This window comes from Eschrichtius robustus, chromosome 3 (genome assembly GCF_028021215.1).
Source record: "Eschrichtius robustus isolate mEscRob2 chromosome 3, mEscRob2.pri, whole genome shotgun sequence".
Lineage (NCBI taxonomy): Eukaryota > Metazoa > Chordata > Mammalia > Artiodactyla > Eschrichtiidae > Eschrichtius > Eschrichtius robustus.
The window spans coordinates 32,592,787-32,619,275 of NC_090826.1; the positions used below are offsets into that span (position 1 = coordinate 32,592,787).

The 26,489-nt window shown below is 42.1% G+C and overlaps 1 protein-coding gene across 1 annotated transcript in view; it reads right to left on the reverse strand.

Annotated features, from left to right (window-relative positions):
* TRIT1 (tRNA isopentenyltransferase 1) overlaps nt 1-20,587 on the reverse strand; it is a 43,654-nt gene extending 23,067 nt beyond the window's left edge. The window contains exon 1 of the mRNA XM_068539589.1: nt 20,414-20,587. Coding sequence (XP_068395690.1) covers nt 20,414-20,587 — 174 coding nt within the window. The remainder of the gene's footprint in view (nt 1-20,413) is intronic.
* Between the last annotated feature and the right edge of the window lie 5,902 nt (nt 20,588-26,489).

Below are 26,489 nucleotides of genomic sequence, written 5' to 3' on the forward strand. Positions count from 1 at the left end.
CCATCAGGGGACGCTTGGCAACGTCTAGAAACATTTTTGTTGTCACAATTTGGGGGTGGGGATGCTACTGGCGTCTAGTGGGTAGAGGCCAGGGATGCTGCTAGACATCCTACGATACACAAGACAACCCCCTGCCCCCACAACAAAGAATTATCCAGCCCCAAATGTCGAGAGTCTCAAAGTTGAGAAACCCTGATCCAAAGACATTTCACCTTGGAGAAACTCCCCAAAAATCTGTACAGCCGAAGGTCCCACTCCTTGAAGCTCCAACCCTTTGGGGTTGGCATGCTGTAGGATGGCCCTAATGAGTGTGCTAACCAGCAGAGACACTGGGCAGATCCTGGAGCTCTGTCCAAGTGCTGGCTGGCTAAGATGCCCCAACACAGCTGCCTACAAGCAAAAGGAAAAGCTACCCGCCACTAGTTTGGTTCCATCCTCTCAAGTTATCTTCCCCCTTTTGACTTCATTTACTTCCTAATCCAAATTAGATGCCAAAGCCCTTCAATCCGTTTCTTGCCTCTAGGGATTACACCTGCCTTGAAAACCACAATCTTGGATTATGCATCAATATAACTATCCATCCACCTTCTCTGCTGGCTGTCCACCACTGCTCCATGGATATCTCCCTCACTGAGATCACTAACGGACCCTGACTGCCAAATATAACATTTTTCTGCTAAGCTCTCAAAACATGTAATGGAAATACAACAATCTGATACTCCTGAGCTCTCCTTCATAAATCATTCTCCTTTGGGGACCTCTCTGGTGGTCCAGTGGTTAAGAATCCGCATTCCAATGCAGGGGATGCGGGTTCAATTCCTGGTCAGGGAACTAAGATCCCACATGCCACGAGGCAACTAAGCCCATGTGCCGCAACTACTGAGCCAGAGCCACAACTAGAGAGAAGCCTGTGCATCGCAACGAAAGATCCTGCATGCCGCAATGAAGATCCCGCGTGCCGCAACTAAGACCCAACGCAGCCAAATAAATAAATAAAATAAAATTTTAAATAAATAAATAAATAATTCTCCTTTGGGACTTCAAATGGCACCATCTTCTCCAGGTTTTCTTCCTATCTCACTGGACCTTCCTCAGCTTACTTTACTGAGGCCAGCCACTGATCTATTAGCAATGTCTGTCATGGGAACTATATGGAGAAATGGCAGTCTTCATGGCATCAACCTGCCATTTCTGTACTACAAACTCTCTGGGTGACCCCCATGGCTTCTAAAACCATTTTTTGTGCTGATAACTCCTGAAATCCTATCTGCAATCTAGTTCTCTCTCATGATGCTAGAACTGTACATTTAACTGCCTAGTGGACATTTCCATCATCTATGAGAGGTATATAATATAGTGATGAAGCGGTTAACAGTAAGGACTCTAGAGTCTGATTGCCACGATTTAAATCCTGGCTTCACAACTTACTAGCTATGTAACCTTGGGCAAGATAGTAACCTCTCTGTGCCTCATAATCCTTATTTATAAAGTAAGGATAATCTTAAATCTACCTCAAAGGATTATTGTAAAAATTAAATAAATGATACAGCAAAGCATATGGAATAGGCCTGCCCTATAGGAAGCAGCAATAAATGTTAGGTAGCTATCATCATCATCATCATCACCCCAAACAGGCACCTGAAACCTGCTATGTCCAAATTGACCTCCTTATCTTCTAACCCATACTTGAGTGAACCACCTCGATAATCAAACCAAAAATCTTTAAGTGATCCTAGTATCTCTGTCTCTCTCCCCTCACATTTCCAATCTGTCTCAACTTCTATTCACACAAGTTCCTAAAATTATCTCAAAGCTTATCACCATTATCTTTCCCACTGCCATTACATCAGTTGAAGGCTTCATGATTTCACAGCTGAACTGTTCCATCAGCTTCCTCATTGATTTTCCTTCCTTTAGGGTATAACCCTTCCAATTTAGTCCACACTGCAGCCGGTGATCTTTCTAAGATGAAAATATGGCTTCATGCAGCCCCCAACTCTTTAGCACCACCTCTAATGAAAGCCTAGCACCACGTCTAATGAAAGCCTGCCTTGAGATCTCTCCCCAATCCTCCCCCATTCATGCTTGTCCTCCATGCTTCCACATTACCCTGTATTTACCTCTATCACAGAACTTCTTGTACATGTGAAGTATTTTGATCTCCCCCACTAGACTACAAGTTCGGAGGGAAGACTGTATTTTATCTCTAGTCTCAGCACCTGGTACAGTGTCTAATACATGGAATATACTCTATTAGTACTCTGTGCCAGAGGTACAGAGTGCTAGATCTCATGCTAAGAGTTTCACACCCTATGAAATTATGTTGCCTCATTTCACCAGTGAGGAAATAGAAACGTAGACACATTAGGTAACCTGCCTGAAGTCACACAGCTAGTTAGTGGCAGAGACAAACTTTGAATCCATGCCTTCTGACTTCACAATCAGTCTCCTTTTCCTACTATGTTGCTAATCTCTGCTCTGTACAAATCAGCTTTGTGACTTTGGAAAGTCAGTTTTCATTTCTGGAACCGCAAGTTCCTCATATCTAACATCCCTTCTAGTTCTAATAGTCCAAGCTTCAGGAAAAGTTTTGGCGTAGGAGGATAAAAGGAAAATTTATTTTTTTTTAAAGATGTTGACACTCGCCAGAAAGTTGATTTTCCTTTTTGATTAAAGGAACTTGAATTTGGTTATTCAACTGAAGAGATGTTGAAGAGTACAGAAAAAGTCAGTCTCTTGGCTAACTTTTCTTTAATAAAAGGATACCTTTTTAAAAAATTTACACTTTACTACATTGGAAACAATGAATTAGCTGCAGGAACATCATGGCAGGCAACTACTCCTTTTAGCTTTGTTTAGCAGAGATACAAAGGCAGACACGTTGAATAAAGAGCCAGATTAAGATGCCCAGAAAGCAGGAGAACCAGTACCTTGACCTGTTCAGTCAGTCTGGTAAAAGGAGTGGTTTGGAATTTATAGTGCCAATCATGACTTTTATTTTCTTATGGCTATCTCTCTTCAAAGGAAAAGGGATTAGAATCACATAAAGCTATGCTTATCAAATTAAGAAGTGCACACAGGGCTTCCCTGGTGGCGCAGTGGTCCGCCTGCCAATGCAGGGGACACACGTTCGATCCCTGGTCCAGGAAGATCCACATGCCGTGGAGCAACTAAGCCCGTGCGCCACAACTACTGAGCCTGCACTCTAGAGCCCGTAAGCCATAACTACTGAAGCCCGCGCGCCTAGAGCCCGTGCTCCGCAACAAGAGAAGCCACCGCAATGAGAAGCCTGCCCACCACAACGAAGAGTAGCCCCCACTCGTCGCAACTAGAGAAAGCCCACGCATGGCAACAAAGAGCCAATGCAGCCAAAAATAAAATAAATGAAAATAAAACTAAATTAAATTAAAAAAAAAAAAAAAAGAAGTGCACACAGCGAGTTCCCTGGTGGCCTAGTGGTTAGGATTCTGGGCTTTTACTGCTGTGACCTGGGTTCAATTCCTGTTCAAGGAACTGAGATCCCACAAGCCTCGCAGCACAGCCACAAAAAAAAATGCATACATAATATGTATGTGATGTATTCTTCCAGAGCATCAATTACTTGGTGGCAACAAGAATTTGAAACATTTGTACATCTGAATAAATATAGACAGATAAGAACAGAGAAGGCAAAATTAGCACATACTTGTAAGTTAAAATGAGAAACTTTGCAATACAGAGCCTATGCTGTGGCTGCTTAGAAGTCCACCTGCACGGGACTTCCCTGGTGGTCCAGAGGTAAAGAATCCGCCTTCCAATGCAGGGGACACAGGTTCACTCCTTGGTTAGGGAACTAACATCCGACATACTGCAGGCAACTAAGCCCACGCACCAGAACTACTGAGCTCGCGCGCCTCAACGAGAGAGCCCACCTGCCGCAAACTGTAGAGCCCACGCACCACAACTACAGGGCCCACGCGCCCTGGAGCCCGTGCGCCACAACTAGAGAGAGAAAACCCGCAAGCCACTACTAGAGAGAAGCCCAAGCGCTGCCAACGAAGAGACCGCGTGCTGCAACGAAAAGTTCCCGTGTGCCTCAACTAAGACCCGACGCAGCCAAAAAGAAATAAATAAAATAAATACAAAACTTTTTTAAAAAAAGCAAAACGTTAAAAAAAAAAAAGTCCACCTGCAAACACTGATGAAGCATGGATATAAGTAAATTCAGAGATAACATAACCAGTCTTATCACCTAAATTTTATGTTGAGAATACTGAGGCTCAGAGAGCTCCCCTGGCCATATAGTTGATGGTAGTGGAGGGAGGACTAAAGCCTAGATGCTCTGCCTATAACCCAAGCTGTTTCTGCTGCCTCTTATCAGTAGAAGTTTTATCGTCATTTGACTCTGGTCCGTTTGCCTGCTTAAAGTAATGAATTCCTACTGAGGTGGAATTAAATTCAAGAAGCTGAGGAGAATACAGCTACCATACTCTTGAGAACCTTGAAGGGGTTCAGTGTAAGTGTGACAGAAAGCTGGAAATATGCACACAGACAATGCCATGTTGACTATAATGCTGAGACAGAAACAAAAGGGCTACTTTAAGAGAAAAAAACAAAGTTAATGATAAAGTTTCTATTTTGTGGCCATCTTTACAGCCTCAAGATTGGCCCACTTTTGATGGTTTCAGTGCTATTTTCCCGGATAGCTATGATAGAGTATAATAGCTGAGATGCTCCACTATTTGGAGGTATATGTCTGAATTAGGGAGCGGAGTATAGCATAATAGAACCAGGAAATCCAGGTGCAAATCTGGCTCTACAGCCCAGTTGCAGCCTTCATCTGGCAGGTTATTTAAGTATCTAATTTTCCTTTACCTCAAGTTTGCCTCTGTAAAATGGGGATAATAACAGCATCTATACTCCTCACTGGGTCATTCTGAGGATCAGAGTTAACATATGTAAAATGTTTGGAACTGTGCCAGGCAGATGGTAAGCAGCACACAAATGCTTGGTATTACGTATATTTAATCGCTGGTGGTTAAATAAGATTTTCCTTGGCTCTTTGAGGTAAGTTCCCTGACTAGGGTTTGAAAGGAGAGAACCACAAAATACCAGAGCTGAAAGGAGCTTTAGACACTGAGACAAACAGACACTGTATGGCCCACAAAGCCTAAAATATTTACTATCTGGACTTTAGTAAGTCTGCCAATCCCTGATCTAATCCAATCAGTTTTCCCTCCCTAACATATCCAAAGAGGAAATTAAAGCCCAGAGAGGGGCAGTAACTTTCCAAAGTTATATATACAGTGAGTTAGTAGCAAAGCTGGGACTAAAACCCAGTTTTCCCAGTAAATAAAACTACCTACCAGGCTAAATAAGTGGGCTAAATGAAAACCTTAAAGACTGACTATAAATTAGGAGAGAATACTGGCACCTGAAGACTTAGGCAAATCATCTAATCCGAATCAACAGGTATTTATTGAATACTATAAACCTAGGCATCAGTATTTTTTTAATGCTCTCTAGGTGATTCCAATGTGCAGCTGAAGGTAAAAACCATTGTTATAAGTATTGTGCTAGGCAGCAAGACGTTAAAAAAAAAACAACAGAGAGAGAGAGCAAGGAAACTGGGTAGCTAACCAAAGGTATTCAGACCTAAGTAAGACTGGACAATGCAAGATCCCATGTTTAATCTGCATCTACCTGCACAAATATGTAGGAGACTCCAAGGGGAGAGCAACATGCACAGTGAAGGCAAGGAGGCCCTGTATATATCTTCATTCACACTAGAGAATCAACAACACCTTTTATTCACATCTGTAAATTCCAACAGTTCAATGGATTATAAACTTCAGATGTCAACTCTTTCTAAAAGAATATTAAAACTAACTTGTACTCCTAAAAAGCATATAAGAATATACAAATTAAAAACCTTTTTTTTTTTTTTTTTTGGGAAGAACCTAGGGGCAGGACAGGAATAAAGATGCAGATGTAGAGAATGGACTTGAGGACACGGGGAGGGGGAAGGGTAAGCTGGGACAAAGTGACAGAGTGGTATGGACATATTTACACTACCAAATGCAAAATAGATAGCTAGTGGGAAGCAGCCACATAGCACAGGGAGAGCAGCTCAGTGCTCTGTGTCCACCTAGAGGGGTGGGATAGGGAGGGTGGGAGGGAGACGCAAGAGGGAGGAGATATGGGGATATATGTATATGTATAGCTGATTCACTTTGTTATACAGCAGAAACTAACACACCACTGTAAAGCAATTATACGCCAATAAAGATGTTAAAAACAAAAAACAAAAAAACCTTAATATGGCCAAAAAAATTCATAAAAGTCAAAAGACAAATGACCAACTGAAAAAATATTTCCAACTCATGAGACTGGACAAAGGGTTAAAACTCACATTACACAAAATGCTCTTACAAATCGATAAACACAATAATGAAAAACATTATACATAAGTAGGCATAATAGGTATTGAACAGGAAATTCAAAAAAGAAAAACACAAATGGCCAATGCACCCTTAAAGAGACAATTTACCTCAGAAATGAAATTTAAATGAAATCCATTTCTTGTCTACCAGACTGACAACAATGAAAAGATTGATAACACACAGAATTGCAAGGGTACAGGGAAATAGACATACTACCCCTACAAACTTTTTTGAAAGCAGTCTGGCAGTATGTATCAAAATGTAATGTGTGCAGCTCAAACAAAAAGACAAGGGACCCAATTTAAAAATAAGCAAAGGACCTGAACAGACATTTCTCCAAAGAAGATAAATAAATGGCCAACAAACACATGAAAAGATGCCCATTAGTCACTAGGGAAATGTAAATCCAAACCACAATGAGATACCACTTTCACACCCACTAGGATAGCTATAACTTTTTTTTTTTTTTTAAGGTAAATAAGTGTTGGAGAAGATGTGGAGAAATTGGTGTCCTCATACATTGATGGTGGGAATGTAAAATGATGTAGCCACTGTGTAAAACAGTTTGGCAATTTCTCAAAAAGTTAAACACAGAATTACCATATGACCCAGCAATTCCACTCCTAGGTATATACCCAAAATAATTTAAAACATACTCAAATACATTACACATATGTTCATAGCAGCACTATTCACAATATCCTAAAGGTGCTAATGTTCATCAACAGATGGACAAACTGTGATGAATACATACAATGGAATATTATTCAAGCATGGAATGAAGCACTAATACACGCTACAACCAATGTAAGTGAAAGAAGACAGACATAAAAGGTCACATATTGTATGATCCCATTTCTATGAAATATCCAGAACAGGTAAAATCTATAGAAACTAAAAGCAGACTTGTGGCTGTCAGGGGCTGGGGGGGAGGGGAAACTCAAAATAGTGGCTTAATGAGCACGGAGTTTTCTTTTGTGGTGATGGAAATGTTTTGGAACTAGATAGAAGTAGTAGTTGTTGTACAACACTGTGAATGTACTAAGTGCCAATGAATCGTTCTTTTTTTTTTGGCTATGCCGCACAGCATTTGGGATCTTAGTTCCCCGACCAGGGATCGAACCCGTGCCCCCTGTCCAGGGAAGTCCCTGAATTCTTCATTTTAAAATGGTTAATGTTATGTGAATTTAACCTCAATAAGAAAAATAATATAAAGGAAGCATATACTCTTGGGACTTCCTGGCAGTCCAATAGTTAAGACTTTGCCTTCCAGTGCAGGGGGTGTGTGTTCGATCCCTGGTCAGGGAGCTAAGATCCCACATGCCTCAAGGCCAGAAAACCAAAACATAAAACAGAAGCTATATTGTAACAAATTCAATAAAGACTTTAAAATTGGTCCACATCAAACAAACAAAAAAATCTTAAAAAAAAAAAAGTATATACTCTAATAAAGCTCTTAGAAAACTGGAAGAAGAAGAAAGTAACATGTACAGCCTCTCACCCAGCAATCCCATTCCAGAAATTTACCCTGAAGAGAGAATCACACAAATGCAGAGATGTTTGTGCAAAGATGTTCATCTCAGCATCATTTATTAAAGCAAAAAAAAAAAAAAAAAAACCAAAAAACTAAACCTACTAAATGTCCTTCAGCAGAAACCTGGTTAAGTAAATTATGATACACCCATAAAATGGAATACTACACAGAGATTAAAAACAATAATGTAGAAAGTCGGACAGCTTACACTATCAAATTTCAAGACTTATTATAAAGCTACAGTAACTAAAGACAATGCAATACTGGCAAAAGAAAAGACACACAGGTCAATGCAACAGATTAGAGGTCCCAGAAGTAGACCCACACAAATATAGTCAACTGGTCTTTGACAAAGGTGCAAAGGCAATTCAGTGGAGAAAGGACAGTCTTTCAAAATCAGAGCTGGTACAACTGGACATTCATACGTATCTTACACCTTATATAAAAATTCACTCAAAACAGATCACAGGCCTAAATGTAAAATGAAAAGCTATAAAACTCATATATATATATTTAAATATATATATAATATATATAAATATATATATATAAAACTTCTTTTTTAAAAAATAGGAGAAAAATCAGCATGACCTTGGGTTTGGCAATGAGTTGTGTTTTTTGCTTTCTTTTGGCCACGGCGCACTGCTTGCGGGATCTTAGTTCCCAGACCAGGGATTGAACGCGGGGCCATGGCAGTGAAAGCGCTGAGTCCTAACCACTGGTCTGCCAGGGAATTCCCTGGCAATGAGTTTTTAAGATATGACACCAAAGCCACAATTCATAAAAGAAAAAATAGATAAACTGGACTTAATGAAAATGTAAAATTTTCTTCTGTGAAAGACACTGTGAAGAGAATGAAAAAATAAGATACAGATTAGAAGAAAATATTTGCAAATAACATGTCTATATAAAGGATTTGTATACAGAATATATGAAAACAACTCTTAAAATTCAACAATAAGACTGCCCCCCCCCCAAAAAGATCTGACAGACACTTCACCAAAGATATACAGATAGTAAATAAGCATGTGAAAAGATGCTCAACATCATTAACCTTTAGGGGAATGCAAATTAACCACCACAGATACCAGTACACACCTATTAGAACTGCTAAAATTAAAAACAACAACAACAAAAAATAAAAAATAAAAAAAAATAAAAACAACAACAATACCAAATGCTGGAAAGAATACAAAGAAACAGAAATTCTCATTCACTGCTGGTAGGAACGCAAAATGGTACAGTCATTTTGGAAAATAGTTTAGTAGTTTCCTATAAAGTTAAACCACTAGCTATGTTTATAATAGCTTTCTTTACAGCTACTAAAAACTTGACACTCAGATGGCCTTTCATAGGTCAATGAACATATTACGTACAATGGAATAATACTCAACAAAGAGAAATGGACTCATGCACAACACTGAAGAATTTAAATGTATTTTGCTAAGTGAAAAAAGTCAGACCCCAAAGGCTGCATGTTGTATGACTCCATGTATGTGACCTTCTGGAAAAGGCAAAACTATAGGGACAGAAAACAGATCAGTGGTTGCCAAAAATTGGTGTAGGTAGAGGAGTTGACTACAAAGAGGCCACATAAGGCAATTTTTAGAGTGATGGAAGTGTTCAGTATGGTACTGTGATGGTGGATACCTGACTCTCTCCATTTGTAAAAACCCACAGAACTGTGCACAACAATGAATGCACTCTACTGTATGCAAATTAAAAAAAATAATAACCAGAATGTCTGAAGAACCAGGAAAGAATGCAGACTGCAATAAATGAATCTAATTATACTACAAATGTATGACATAACCTCACTGGAGGGGGGGTGGGGAGGAGCTGACCTAAGTAACTTTGTAAAACAATGTTATGACTAGATACTATATGGCTAAAATGAACAAAAAGAACTGAACACAATCATTATACTGTAGTTGGTAAATTTGTTCTCACAGTATTAACTACTTAAACTACTTCACAGGTTGTACAAATAAGAAAATATTTGTAGAGAAGGAGAGCCAGGTTCATTACTCTGAGAAAGAAGTCACAAATAAGCAAGAAGGGAAGATTAATATAAACCCTGTGGTGGAGCAGAGTCAGAGATATCAGTATAAATTCATGTTTATTTTAATATACATACAGATAGATACAGAAATAAATATAGATATTTGTGTATACATGAACTAGTGTATATACATATGTTTCCTAGCAACAAGCACACTTAGCACCCAGCTCTTGGTATCTAAATACCATTCACCAAAAAAAGGAACCAGGGGGACTTCCCTGGTGGCAGAGTGGTTAAGAATCTGCCTTCCAGGGCTGCCTTGGTGGTGCAGCGGTTAAGAATCCGCCTGCCAATGCAGGGGACACGGGTTCAAGCCCTGGTCCTGGAAGATCCCACATGCCGCGGAGCAACTAAGCCCGTGCGCCACTACTACTGAGCCTGCACTCTGGAGCCCGCGATCCACAACTACTGAAGCCTGTGTGCCTAGGGCCTGTGCTCCATAACAAGAGAAGTCACAGCAATGAGAAGCCCATGCATCACAATGAAGAGTAGCGCCCGCTCGCCGCAACTAGAGAAAACTCGCATGCAGCAACGAAGATCCAACACAGCCAAAAATAAATAAATAAATTTTAAAAATAAAAATGAAAAGGAACCAGGGCTCCTTGGAGAAATGGATGATTCTAGGACTGGAGCAGGACAAATGTAAGTTGAAAGCATCTTGTAGTGCCAGAAAGGAAGTGCTAAACAAACAAATATGGGGCATGCCAAAGGACACAGGAGTCAACATGAAAGAGCACCCAATAACCAAGTTGAAATAATCTGAGCAATAAAATAAATAACTTAGTACCGGATTATAACCCAAGAAATAAAATAAATATCCCTACTGATGTAAGTAAATAGGGGAGAGAGGACAAATCTCTGCAAAAGAATTTCAATTAATAAAAGTAGGAGGACTTCCCTGGTGGCGCAGTGATTAAGAATCCTCCTGCCAATGCAAGGGACACGGGTTTGATCCCTGGTCCGGGAAGATCCCACATGCCATGGAGCAACTAAGCCCATGCACCACAACTACTGAGCCTGTGCTCTAGAGCACGTGAACCACAACAACTGAAGCCCGCGCGCCTAGTGTCTGTGCTCTGCAACAAGAGAAGCCACCGTAATGAGAAGCCTGCACACTGCAACGAAGAGTAGCCCCCACTCACCGCAACTAGAGAAAATCCCGCGCGCAGCAATGAAGACCCAATGCAGGGACTTCCCTGGTGGCGCAGTGGTTAAGAATCCGTGTGCCAATGCAGGGAACACAGGTTCGAGCCCTGGTCCGGGAAGATCCCACATGCTGTGGAGAAACTAAGCGTGTGTGCCACAACTACTGAGCCTGCATTCTAGAGCCCGCAAGCCACAACTACTGAGCCCGCGTGCTACAACTACTGAAGCCCATGCGCCTAGAGCCCATGCTCTGCAACAAGAGAAGCCACCTCAGTAAGAAGGCCACGCACCGCCACGAAGAGTAGCCCCTGCTTGCCGCAACTAGAGAAAGCCCGTGCGCAGCAATGAAGACCCAACACAGCCAAAAATAAAAAGATAATAAATTTATTTTTAAAAAAAGACCCAACACAGCCAAATAAATAAATAAATAAATAAATAAATAAATAAATAAATAAAATAAAGACCCAAAACATACACATAATTAAAAATAAAATAAAGTAAAATAGAAGTAGGAGTAATGAAGGAAATTACCACAATAATTATAGCAGGAAAGATCATTGATAAATGTTAAAATTAGGAGGTGAAACTTTAAGGAAAAACAAGATATCTGCATTGCCTCAAGCATCTCCCCTAAAATATTAATTACTGTGGTGCTTTTATCATATGCCCACAAATTCTTTGATACTCCTCGCTTCAGGATGTGGAGCTTAAATCCCCTCCCCTTCAATGTGGGATGGACTTAGCAACTCATTTCCAAGAGAGTATAGAAAGGAAAAATAGGGACTTCCCCAGGGGTCCAGTGGTTAAGACTCCGAGCTTCCACCGCAGGGGGCGCAGGTTCAATCCCTGGTCAAGGAACTAAGATCCCACATGTCACATGATACAGCCAAAAATAAATAAATAAATTTTTAAAAATGAAAAGAAAAAGATTTAACTTTACAGTAGAGGAAGCTGGCAGACACAACCTAAACCAAATGATCAAGGTTAACATCACCAGTTGATGTTAAATCATGCTGACATTATACCCTGATATGATGCAATGAGAAAGGTACTTCACCTCTGTGGTATGCCTTCTCAAAATTCATAATCATGTGAAACCATCAGACAAACCCAAATTGAGAGACAATCTACAAAACAGCTGACCAGTACACTTCAAAAAGTAGCAAAGTCATGAAAGACAAGGAAAGACCAAGAAATCTGTCACAGATTGGAGACAAGCAGACATGAGGACTAAATGCAATATGGTATCCTACATTGGATCCTGAAACAGAAAAGGGACATTAGTAGAAAAACTGGTAAAATCCAAATAAAGTCTACAGTTTAGTTAACAGTATTGTGCCAATGTCAATCTCTTAGTTTTGATAAATGTGCCATGATGATATGTTAATTTTAGAAGAAGCTGGGTGAAGAATATACAAGAACTCTCTGTACTATCTTTGAAACTCTTGTGTAAATCTTATAATTACTTCAAAATTTAAAAACTAACAGTAATGTAGAACAGGGTTTCTCAGCCTCAGTACAATATATTGATATTTTGGGCCAGATAATCCTCTGTTGGGAGCTGTTTTATGCATAGCAGGATGTTCTGCAGCACTCCTGGCCTCTACCCACTAGACACCAGGAACCCACCTTTCCATTTGTTACAACCAGAAACGTCTCCAGAGATTGCCAAGTGTCCCCCGGGGGGGCAAAATTACCCCAGATAGAGACCGAGATGAGGGTTCAAGAAAGTAATTTTTGGTACGGGTGAGATAATAATAGGGCCTACCTAATAAGGTTGTGGTGAGGATATTAAATGAGATAATATATGTCAAACTTCTAGAACACTGCCTGACATATATTTTATTATTGTTATTATTTTCAGTATTATTATTATTCATGGTACAGTGGTAAGAGCTTGAACTCTGGCTGCCACAATGAGGAAGGAGCAGCAGTGAAGTTTCAGCTCAGAAGTAGGGCCCCAAAGGTAAGTAAGGAGACAAACAGGACCCTGGTCTGATTCAAACTTATCTAAAGAATCCAACAAACTATACAGGAAACCACAACCAGTTCAGTTAAGCCATACTAGAGTATATGCAGAGCACATAGGTGAATTCCTATATACCCAAATAACTTACACCCCTCAAACATATATTCCTACTTGAAGTGGAGCTGTTTCAACACCCTGCCCCAGGCACTGAAACATCAGGGCAGCACCCCATCCTCACAAATCTGAAACTGCAAGTCCCATTTGTGCTCTCCTATGGTTTCCCATTTAGCCAGTAGTCACTTCTCTTTCCTTACATAACATGGGAGGTTTGACTCTAAAGTTCTTCCCACAGCTGCAAAAAAACTGAATATATATGTACAACCCACCCAAGCTTAATACTGTAGCCAAAGGAAAACCAAATTCACTCACAACGGATCTGAACCCAGGGACCTAGAAATTTATATATTTTTAGATGAGTCAAAAATTTTGAGATTTCCTCTGGCCTACTCTCAAGCTCAGTCCTTTAAAACACTGCCTCTGTAAGTTGTGGCAAGTAGCCTCTGGATAGCCCTCATTTCTCCTAGTTAACAGATTTTTCTAGCTTTCATTTTCATGTCCTAGTAAGCCACTGTGATCCACTATCCCATCTCTCCTTTCATATCTCTCCCCCATACAACCCAGATCTCCCTTGAGCACTATCAGACAAACAGTTCTTTGGTAAAAAAACACTGCTCCTAAATTATGTTCCAAAGCAGACAAAGAAGGCAGAACTCCACATTTATTAGGTGACACATAGCCTGCTTACTAGTCAGACTGCCAAAAATAATTTGCTTCCCCTCTTGTAGGTTTAGGCAAACACAAGGGAACTGTGCTCCTATGTATGACTACTGCTTCTCCACAGGACTTGAAGAACTAAGGCATTAGAGATACTTCCTCTCTATAAACGCAAATAGAACACTTTGTTTATTTTCTCTTGGCATATAGTTGGTAGTCTGTATTTCCAGGCAGCCATTGTACATCTTTTGGCAAGTGTCTTCAAATTTCTCAGTACAATGTTTCATCCAGTCACTGAAGGCGATGCATTGTACCTTAAATTTACATGCCAAGAAAAAGACTCAAACTGAAAAGAAGACCTTCAGTATCATCTTCCTGCAATATATCAGACACTACACATGAGTTAGAAGACCCAGATCCAATTCCCAGGTGTGCAAGTGTCTCGCAGTGTGATCTCTAGTCTGCTCTTTAATCTTTCTGCACCTCAGTTTTTCCATCCTGGAAAGCAGGGATTGTATTACCTGTCCCTCCTTGAATTTAGACTCTTACTGCTAGCTGAGAATATTTATGCTTCTACAACTTGTGAAACTGGGGTTTGGAAAACTCAGAAAATCAAGCACAAATGTTTCTCACTTTTGTCAGACCTACCATGAAAAATCCACAGTTGAGCCCAGCAGAAGTACCTAAGCAAGTAATCCCTCAGAAAGTTAGTTCTGACTTCCCACTCAACAGACCACTGACACAAGAATGAGAAGTGAGAGGCCAGGCAGGACCTCAGGTGCCACATGGCTACAAAAGCAAGTCATTGGCTATTATGTTCCCTGACAATATTATCACCCTAGACACACTACCCTCAACACCCCATTGGGGTTTCATCTCAAAGAAGCAACCTCAATACTTAGAGCACTTACTTCTTCAATGTTTACAAAAATCAAGCACTTTCCCTGGATGGGAAGTGCCCTGCCGGGATTGCCCTGGGATGACCCTACAGTTAAGGTAGGACAAAGGGATGACAAAAGAAGTATGAGGTGCAAGAGAATTTAAGATTTAAGGCAGTGTTTTACAATCCTTTCTGAGTTACTGGTACAATTCTGAAATACAAAATTCTGGGCAGCATTCCAAAAGAGATTATTAAAATTCAAATACTGGTTTTTAGAAAGATCAATTTGGAAACTTGAAAAACCTTTCTAATTATCCACTTTCCATTTGGTCCCCCTTTAGTCTGCGTGGCTGTCACAAGGAAGTTTACTGCTCAGTCTAGGCTCTCCACAAGGCCTAGTTTCCCTCTGTTCCACTAAACACTGCCTTTGGTATCTTCGAATTACTGACATTAAATTATATCTCAGCTGCAGTAAGTTTCAACCCCCTAGCAATGCATCACTTGGCCAACACTCAGCTCAACACTCAACTTGAGAGAGATCATTATGAATTCACACTAAGATCCACAATATGAATCCTAAAATACATTTCATACCCTGATCAAAATGTAGCACACTCCTGTGAAGGATGAGTGTCATACAAGTTAAGAAATACTCTCTAATAATTGAATCCCACAGCTCCTGCCTCATCTAAAGGGATAACTTTGTGTATAGATAAGGCAGGCACTGAGCACGGAAAGTAGAGAGAGACCTATGTCCAACTCCAGGTCTGCTACTTACTGTAAGACCTTGTACCTGTTTCCTTAACTGTGAAGTGATAATAATGTCTACCTTACAAGATTATTGTGAGGATAAAAAAGCATATGTAAGCATTTTATAAACAGTGCTATTCAAATTTAAGCTATTATTCTGCCTGTGGATTTCACTAAAGCTGAAAAAGTTCTTTTAAGAAGCTGGTTAGGGACTTCCCTGGTGGCGCAGTGGCTAAGAATCTGCCTGCCAATGTGGGGGACACGGGTTCGAGCCCTGGTCTGGGAAGATCCCACATGCCGCGGCGCAACTAAGCCCGTGCACCACAACTACTGAAGCCCATGCGCCTAGAGCCCGTGCTCTGCAACAAAGAGTAGCCCCCGCTCTCTGCAACTAGAGAAAGCCTGTGTGCAGCAACAAAGACCCAACACAGCCAAAAATAAATAAATAAATAAATTTATTTTTAAAAAAAAAAGAAGCTGGTTAACTCCAACATTAAGAATGTCATTTGTTGGGGCTTCCCTGGTGGCGCAGTGGTTGAAAATCTGCCTGCCAATGCAGGGAACACGGGTTCAAGCCCTGGTCTGGGAAGATCCCACATGCCGCGGAGCAAATGGGCCTGTGAGCCACAACTACTGAGCCTGCGCGTCTGGAGCCTGTGCTCCGCAACAAGAGAGGCCGCGACAGTGAGAGGCCTGCGCACAGCGATGAAGAGTGGCCCCCGCTTGCCGCAACTAGAGAAAGCCCGTGCACAGAAAAGAAGACCCAACACACCCAAAAATAAATAAATTAATTAATTTTTTAAAAAAGTGTTTCATTGTTTAAAAAAATATATATATATATATTTAAAAAAAAAAAAGTCATTTGTTCACATGCTTACGAAAATTTTCTGACTCAACCTCAAGTCACTGAAAAGCATTATCTCCTTCCATTGGCTAAAAAACAAGCAGAGTAGCACTACCCTACCAGGGGCATGGTGAGCAAAGGGAGAAATGAAGAACTGCGTATACCCACAGTGAATAGGGCAGAGATACTTTATTTCATTATTTGAACTGAAAAGTAAAAATCAAAGGTCAAAGTTTTCCAACGGGTCTGAGAGGAATATATCCATGTTATGAATATTAAACACAACCTACTGCCAGTTCAGAAAGCTCAATTATCTTCAAAGTGTTTTTCACACATTAATTAATCCTCACGGCATCCCAAGGATGAAAGAAATTTAATTTTCATATTCTAGTTATTTATAACCACAGGAAGAATTGAAATGGATCGTGATGTGCCATTTTGATAAGACAGGTCAACAAATGTTTCACCAAATGCTAAGGATCTACCATATCATCAGCACTATATAAGGCACAAAGTGTCTAACTGATGTGGCCTATTTCATATCGAGCAAGACCTCTAGCAAGCTCAACCTTATGGTACACAGCTATGAGTGAAGAAACATTTCTGAATAATGGATAACAGCAATTACAGAGCTATAACCAATCCTTATTGCTAGAAGCCGCTAACTTACTTAAAAACATTTGTAAAATTAAGATGTTTTATTGAGAACGCTTTCCTGACAAGGACTATGTGTGGTACATGAGGAAGAGCCGGAAACAGGGAGCAACAGTGTGTTGTGTTGTTTTAAATAGGATTGTCAGAGGCCTCAATAAGATGACATCTAAGTAAAGACCTGAACAAAGAGAGGAAGCAAGCCACACGCTTATGTAGGGGAAGAGATTCCACCAGGCAGAGGGAACCTCTGAGTGTAAGAGTCCTAACGTGGGATCACACCTGTTGCATTCTTCACACACCCACTAGACTTTCCCCATGGATGTCCTGCTGCCACCTCCACTGTGCCCCACCAGATCTTCCTGACTTCCAGGCTCACCATACTCTCCCAGGCACACAAACCTGAAACACACTGTGTGCACTGCTCTCTTCTTTCCACAATCAGTGACCAACTCATACAGTAACATGATACTACCTTCAAAATGTTACATCTTTCTCTTCCATTCATTCCCACTAACATACCAGCCCAAAATTACAGAACATTAAGACTGCAATGGACCTTAGATATTATCAGTGAAATGCCATCTTACTGAAGCCCATATTACCCAAGTCTCGGAAGTATCAAGCCAAAGATCTATTATTACTACATTCTTGGATTTTTTTTTTTGGTATGCCTCTCCCACCCACCCCCAAATCCAATTCATCGGCAAACTGCTCACAAATGAATGCTTCTTACACACTGTCTTCATCATGTTACTCATCCCCCATTCCACAATATCTACAATACCTGTTAAATAGTCTCCTTTCACTGTCCTACATGCACACTAAGCTCATTTCACTTTCTAAATCTTCATTCACATTCCTTCCTTTGATACAATGCCTTTTCTTCTTTATCTATCTAAAACTCACCTATCCTTCAAGTCCCTTTTCACAGAGCTTTCCATGACTATATCAGCTTTCACTGATTTCTCTCTTCTCAGAAATTCTATGGTTTATCATAACATCTAACACTGCAGTCTCTCTCCTCCCCACCTCCCATCCCCACCCCTTGCAAAGCATCATTAATAACTCACTTCAAACACATATTGGGGCTTCCCTGGTGGTGCAGTGGTTGAGAGTCTGCCTGCCAATGCAGGGGACACGGGTTCGAGCCCTGGTCTGGGAAGATCCCACATGCCGCAGAGCAACTAGGCCCGTGAGCCACAACTACTGAGCCTGCGCGTCTGGAGCCTGTGCTCCACAACAAGAGAGGCCGCGATAGCGAGAGGCCCCCGCTTGCCGCAACTGGAGAAAGCCCTCGCACAGAAACGAAGACCCAACACAGCCATAAATAAAAATAAATAAATAAATAAAATTAAAAACAAAAACAAAAACACGTACTAACTTGCTTTGTTTCATGTTTATCTGGACTAAAACTCCTTGAAGACAGGGATCGCAGTTTTGTCTCTCCAAAAGGGCCTTGCAGAAAATAGCACCTAATCATATTTTTAGCACTTACTATGTGCCTGATATTGTATTAAGTGCTTTACATATTTAATCTCGTTTAACCATCACAATAATATCGTGTTATTGATATTATTCTTCCCATTTTACAGAAGAAACAAAGACATGAAGAGACATGGAAGCAAACTAAATGTCCATCGACAGATGAATGGATAAAGAAGATGTGGCACATATATACAATGGAATATTACTCAGCCATAAAAAGAAATGAAATGGAGGTATTTGTAATGAGGTGGATGGAGTTAGAGTCTGTCATACAGAGTGAAGTAAGTCAGAAAGAGAAAAACAAATACAGTATGCTAACACATATATACGGAATCTAAGGAAAAAAAAAAAAAAAAAGCCATGAAGAACCTAGTGGCAAGACGGGAATAAAGACACAGACCTACTAGAGAATGGACTTGAGGATATGGGGAGGGGGTGGGGTGAGATGTGACAGGGTAAGGGAGTGTCATGGACATATATACACTACCAAATGTAAAATAGATAGCTAGTGGGAAGCAGCCACATAGCACAGGGAGATCAGCTCGGTGCTTTGTGACCACCTAGAGGGGTGGGATGGGGAGGGTGGGAGGGAGGGAGATGCAAGAGGGAAGAGATATGGGAACATATTGTATGTGTATAACTGATTCACTTTGTTATAAAGCAGAAGCTAACACACCATTGTAAGGCAATTATACTTCAATAAAGATGTTTAAAAAAAAAAAAAAAAGACATGAAGAGGTCAGGCTGAGGTTGCATATCTTAGAAAAGGCAAGGCTGGGGATCTGAGCTAAAGTCTGCCTCTCAAAGCCAGCACAAAGTAGAGGTTGTGAACAAAGATTTGTTGAATTATCCTAATCATCTGATGTGTGTTGATGGTCGTGTAATCCCACATGAACTAATGAGGGTGGAAACCATGCCCAGAGTTTACGGGGTACAGTGGGGAGAAGGACTGCCCCTCCTTGCTGAATACCCATCAGGTGCTAGGTTCAGCACCAGGCATTTCACCGAGCACCTCATTTACACTGTGAAAACTCTTAACTTGTAATTTCTCCATCGGAGATTTACCCCAAATGTCACCCATCCTCAATCGGAGCACAAATGCTCCCAGGTGTGATGTGTACACACTCCTTCTGGGCCTCCCTGTGGCTCAAGGAAGAGGGCAAAGCCTCCTGATTCCTATCAGCCGGTAAGTTGAAAATCTCAGCATCATAAAGCATTTGCCAAGTGCCTGGACTTTTTCAGGACAGGCCATCCTGCTCTTCTTTCTAACACTCATGTTCTCACTTATGAAGCACCAGAGCCCTGTGAAGTAGGCGGCATTTTCTCCACTTCACAGATAAATAGCGTCCCCCAAAACCGACACTGTTTAGGTCACGTGGCCGATGGCAGATGAGGGAGGAGAATCCAGGTCTCCTGACTATCCACCCTGCTTCATTCCCTCAGCAGACACTCGTAGATGGTAAATGATTTATCCTGGTGTCGCTGGGAACTCTAAATAGCAACCGCTCTGGAATAATTTTCCTTCAAAAGGTATATAATGGATACCTATAGGTCAACCTTGTAGGTTCAAATACCATCTCCACGTATTCGCTTTGTGACACAGAGATAGTCGTTTCACCTCCCTAGGTGAATTCCCTCATCGGTAAATGGAGATAACAGTACCTACACCAAACAGTAATCGTGAGAAGTAAATGAGATGATGGCAGTGAAACACCTGGCACGATGTCCGGCATATGGTGAGCGCCTAGGAATAATGGGTGCCCTTGCCCGGCCCCCTCCGCCCCACAAGCCTCGGGGTTCACCCACTACCACCAAGCGACAGGGTATCCACTCAGCCAGAGGCCCACGCACGGCCTCCGGTTTGCCAGGCTGGGGACAGCCGCACTGTCATACCTGCATGGAGTCAGCGCTGACGATCTCGCCACCGAGCCGCTGGCCTAGCTGTAACGCCAGCGTGGATTTGCCGGTGCCCGTGGCCCCGAGAATTACTACAAGAGGTAGTGTCCGTTTTAGGCCCCGGAGCCCAGGGCCCGCAGACACAGCTCGTGCAGCCGCCACCGCCGCCATCTTAAAGAAGTCTACGCTTGCGCAGGAGCAGCTGTCCCCATGGCAACCGTCAGTGCGCCTGCGCGGACCTCGGGCTCTGAAGGGAGGGTGCGGAGGGAGGAAGGAGGTGAGGGACCCAGGTCCCCACGCTCAGAAGCTCCCGCTGTGACTGCCATCAACTAGCTGCTGATGTGAGAACCTCAACTACCTCCTCTCTTAAGTGGGGCATGGCAGTCGTATCTGAAATAGATCTATCCGTATTATTCTCTCTTCCACGGCGCCCAGTTCTTTTTCTTCATAGCGCTAATTACAATATGAAATTATATATTGACCTCTTGTCCATTGTCTGACTTTCTCTCCAGACTGTTAGTTCTATAAAGGCAAGGAACAGATTCTGCCTAGGTCACTACTGTATCTCCAGTACAGTACCTGATACCGAACAGACACCCAATAATTGTTAATAGAGGGGAGAATGGCTTGCATATCTAGTGCTACAGCCAGTGAGCTCAGAGGTGTGGCATTCACCAGGATCAGATCTACCCAGTTCTCAGGCAAGGGCGGCTGCTCTAATGTTTTCATGCAACAACTCAAGCTGAGACACAGTCAGAAGGCAGAACAAGATTTTTCATCTATTTGGCGAAAGGATGCAAGAGATGGGGTGAGAACAGATAAAAAACAAGCAAGTAAACAACCCACAACATACAAAGAGAAAAAATAAGGAAGGCAGAAAGGATAAAATAGTAGCAACCCTCAGATTAAAGTGGGGGTGGGGAAAACTAGGTCCAGAGAGGACCAAAATTCTGGAGACTACACAACCTTTAAAAAAGGGCTATGGGGGATTTCCCTGGCGGTCCAGTGGTTAAGACTCTGCGCTTCTACTGCAGGGGGCACGGGTTGGATCCCTGATTGGGCAACTAAGATCCTGCATGTGGCGTGTGGCCAAAAAAAAAGAACTTTGGAACCAGATGAACATGGGTTCGAATCCCAACTCTGCCACTTATCAGCTGAGTGACTTCACACAATTCACTTAGCCTCAGTTTTCTCATTCTTAAGTACCTCTCAGGACTGCCATAAGGAGAAAATGAAGTAATGCCTGAAAAGTGCCTGCTACAACGCCCTGGCACATAATCACCACCATTTGTTAAACACTTTGTATTATAATAGTAACACCCCATCTGCCTTACTAAAGAGGTTAGAGCAGCAGCCTAAGGGCAGAGGAATTTTCAGTAATGTGTGAAAGTGCCTAAATACCTATTCTACTAACCCTTTGTTAGCCAGTTTAAGAGTCTTAATTGCTTTCTGCCTGAGATTACTACCTGGCTCTGCCTAGCTCTCAGGTCATATCACCCTTGGGTCAGAGGAATCACCCCTGGACGGTTAGAGAATATGATAGGCCTGCCCTGAATGACTGCCAATAAATACATTTCTCAATCACTTGGATCACCCCTGGCATAATGGCCATTCTTGCAGACCCAGCCTACACCTTGTAGTCACATGTATCCCAGGGTCCTTGTACCTCCTTTTCTCAATCCAGCCTGCTTTGATCAAAAGCCTTGTTCTCTCCAATTTGTGGTACCCGCCTGGGGCTGGTTTTAAAATCAAGATGTGTGGCCACATATTGGCAGACACTCTCACATGATGGTTGTTAACTGTAGAGCCTTTGCCTGCAGATTTTCCGAGGGTACGGTTACCTTGACAACAAGCAGAAAGAAGGCAGGCCGGAGAAATGATGCAAATAAAGCAAAAGGGAGGCTAATTTCATGATGACAATCTGACCATGACAGAGGAGGCTCACTCACAGATGGGAAAGTACTGTCCAAGTCATGACCAGGTGACTGTTATGAGAGAGAGAAAGAGAGAGAGAAGGGGGGTGGTGGTGGTGGAATTTACCACTGAGAGACCAGAAGAGGGAGAGGCTGGTTACCAAGGCAACTGGGGAGCAAGGAATGAAAAAATGGGGCTTCACCACAGCAGCAGAAAATTGCTTCTAGCCAAGCAACACAGGACTGTTGCTATAGAAACAAAGAGAACAGGGATCCTGTAGACCATGGGGAGAATTATCACTGAAATACTGAGCAGGAAAGACTCCTAAATCAGAATGGAGCCTGTGGTCCAAAACAAATGAGGAGAAGTGAGAAAAAAACATCATACCATTTCCATTCATTGTAGTTCTGCCAGCCCCACCAAAGGAGAATGGGAACATATTTTTTTAATACCTTTAGGCAATTTTATTTGTACCTCTGTCTCGCTAATGATCTTCTGAACTCTAAATTATACTAAGAATAGTTCCTGAAAGATAATCTGTAACTTGAAATCCTAATTAGAGAGATTAAGTTCAAGGGAAAATTGGGAAATTGAAGTCTATGATCAAGAGTTAATAAGTATTTATAAAAAACAACATAAAACCCTCTAATGTGCAGCTTTGCAGGGTAATAAGGAGACAAAAGGCGGCAAAAGGGAGTCAGAAAAGCTATTTGTGGTCATGCCCAGGTATTAGCCCTGACCCCTCTCTGCCTTGTATGAGGCCAGATGGGAAATAGCTTATTCTGAAAGGTAGTTCAACAGGAAAGGGAGTCTCTCACTCAAAGTGTATGTGTATATCTAGAGGTGAGGATGCAGAAGCCCATCTCAACACACTCCACTGCTTACAGATTATTTGGGGTTAAAAAAAAAAATCTAAAAAAAAAAATCTAGTTTACAAGGCAAAAATGCTGGGATACGTTCAGTCTGGAAGAGCATGTCTTAAAATGCAGGAATGAGGTACTAGGGAGACTCAAATTACTTGGAGGGTAATAATTCTTGCCTGCCCTTCTGAAAGTCCACAGTCAGCCACCTAATTGTTAACTGCCAGTGTGGGTGTGCTGTACCCTAGGGCAGATGGGTAGTCAGGATGGGCAACCTCTAGGTTGCCTCACATTCTTTAGGAAATTGAGAGCAGTATGTGGGGTGGAATGGGCATGGGAACATGGCAGAAAAGGAGAAAGGGAAAAGTGCAGAAAGGTAGAGGGGAAATCTAGGTGATGACCCAATTAAAAAATTTTTTACAAAAAGAAAGAAACATAGGGAGAAGGTGAAGGTGAAGCCATTAGAGTGGAAGGGTCATTCAAAATGGAGCATCCAGAAAATTCGAACTTTTAGGAATTCTACAGGATGCTGTGACATGGAAAGGAGGAGGTATATGCCATGGAAGGCCTGAAGCATCTGTTCCCAAGGTAAGAGAAGAAAGTTGGGTCAAAGATAAACACTAGCTTTTTGGTACAATCCAAAGTGCCGGGAATTCCCTGGCAGTCCAGTGGTTGGGACTCTGTGCTTCCACTGCTGGGGGCCCAGGTTCAATCCCTGGTCAGGGAACTAAGATACTGCAAACCGCACAGACAAAAAAAAAAATTTTTTTTAAATCACAAGTTAAAACAAAAAAGCAAAGTGCCTTTGCAGCCTGACCCCCATCCTAATTAGGCACCCCAAATAAAAAATGTTTCATGCAGGAATATTTCATTATGAACTTGGTGCCTGTATTTGTTTCCTAGGACTACCATAACAAATTACCACAAACTGGGTGGCTTAAAAAAACAGAAATGTATTCTCTCACAGTTCTGGAGCCTAGAAGCCCCAAATCAGTGCATTGGTAGGGCCACACTCCCATGATTCCCCTCTAGGGAAGAATCCTTCCCTGCCTCTTCTAGCTTCTGGTGGTTGCTGGGAATCCTTGACATTCCTTGGTTTGTGGCAGGATGACTCCAGTCCTGCCTATCTCACATGGCCGTCTTCTCTGTCTGTCCGAGAATTTCCCTCTCTCTCTCTTTTTTTTTTAATAAATGTATTTATTTATTTGTTTGTTTCTTTCATATTTGGCTGTGTTGGGTCTTCGTTGCTGCATACGGACTTTCTCTAGTTGCGGCGAGCGGGGGCTACTCTGTTGCAATGCGCAGGCTTCTCATTGCGGTGGCTTCTCTTGTTGCGGAGCATGGGCTCTAGGCACGCGGGCTTCAGTAGTTGTGGCACGTGGGCTCAGTAGTTGTGGCGCATGGGCTTAGTTGCTCTGCGGCTTGTGGGATCTTCCCAGGCCAGGGCTCAAACCCGTGTTCCTTGCATTGGCAGGCAGATTCTTAACCACTGCACCACCAGGGAAGCCCTAGAATTTCCCTCTCTTAAGGACACCAGTCATTGGATTAGAGCCCACCCTAATCAAGTATGACCTCATCTTAACTTGATTATATCTGCAAAGACCGTATTTCCAAAGAAGGTCACATTCACAGGTTCTGAATAGTCATGAATTTAGTGGGGGACAATATACAACCCAGTACAGTGCCTGTGAGTAATCACAACACCTTCTGTTGGTTTGGTGAATGGCTGTTTCCATTACTGTTGCCATTGGTGATTGGCCAATTCAAATCTAGGAGCATCGGAATGGCTCAAAACAAGTGAGGGGAAGAAGACAGTAGAGCTCACCATAAACCATGGAGTTACCATGGTTTCTGTAACTCCTAAAGTTGAGTTATAGAGTTTGCTCCAGAGCACACCAGAATGTTCTCAAAGAGAGCTCACTTCCTGCCTTCTCAGATCTCCAAGAGAGCCTACACAGGCACAGGGATCCCTGAAGGCTGCAAAATCAGAGTGGGGAGGTGCAAAAGGGGAAAAGATGCAGAGCCATCAGAGGTCCTTTCCGGTTCTAATCTCATGGCTCCTTCAATCCCTCTCCTCTACTTCTTTGGCCCTTTCTCTTTCTTGTGGCTTGGCACTGTGGGCCTTCATCATCTTCATATATTGATGAGTCTCAAATCTGTATCTTCATTTCAACCCCCTTTCTAAAGCTTTAATGTCACATTTGCAACTTCCTGTGGGGTGCTCTATTTTGAATGACCCCATTACCTCAATCTCATTGTGTCCCAAACCACAATCCGTTTCTTTTCCTGACTTCCCTATTTCAAAGAATCACAGAGGATGTTTGTGGCAAAAAGATCCTCTTAGAAATCCAGTGCAACCCCTCTTGTTTTGTAAAAATGAGACCACCTGGCCTGCAAATCAGACCAGATTCCTCCCCCTTCCCCAGATTCCACACAACCTTCCCAATCCTCTCTTCCGCATAGCTATTCCCTTAGCTTAGAACACCTTCTTCCTCTTCACCTAGCCAAATACTCCTGGAACTCGTATTTCCAGTTAAAGTCACAGTATCTCCAACAAGAACTTTCTTGACGACTCCAAAGTGCTCTCTTCCCCTTCTGAGGCTTGCAGCCCTTGTCTGAGACACATACTGCTTTACTTTGTGATCATGTTTGCACGCTCATAAACTTCCATAAGGAACCATTACTTCATATATCATTGCTCTTACTATGTGGGCACTATTCTAAGCACTTTATTTTATTTTAATTAATTAATTTATTTATCTATATTTGGCTGCGTTGGGTCTTTGTTGCTGCACGCGGGCTTTCTCTAGTTGCGGCGAGCGGGGGCTACTCTTCGTTGCAATGCGTGGGCTTCTCATTGTGGTGGCTTCTCTTGTTGCGGAGCACGGGCTCTAGGCGCACAGGCTTCAGTAATTGTGGCTTGAGAGCTCTAGAGCGCAGGCTCAGTAGTTGTGGCGCGTGGGCTTTGTTGATCCACAGCATGTGGGATCTTCCCAGACCAGGGATCAAACCTGTGTCCCCTGCATTGGCAGATGGATTCTTAACCACTGCGCCACCAGGGAAGTCCTAAGCACTTTAAATATAGTAACTTATTTAATCTTTGCAACAGTCCTATGAGGTAGATGTTAATATTATATCCATTTTAGAGAAGAAGGAAACTTCTAGGACTCAAGGGGGTTGAGTGATATGCCCAAACATCACATAGGTAGTAACCCCAAGTCCCTGTTCTTAACCATTTTACTATGCCATCTATACCACCGTCTGTGAATATTTTTATATCTCCACAGGACATGGCTCCA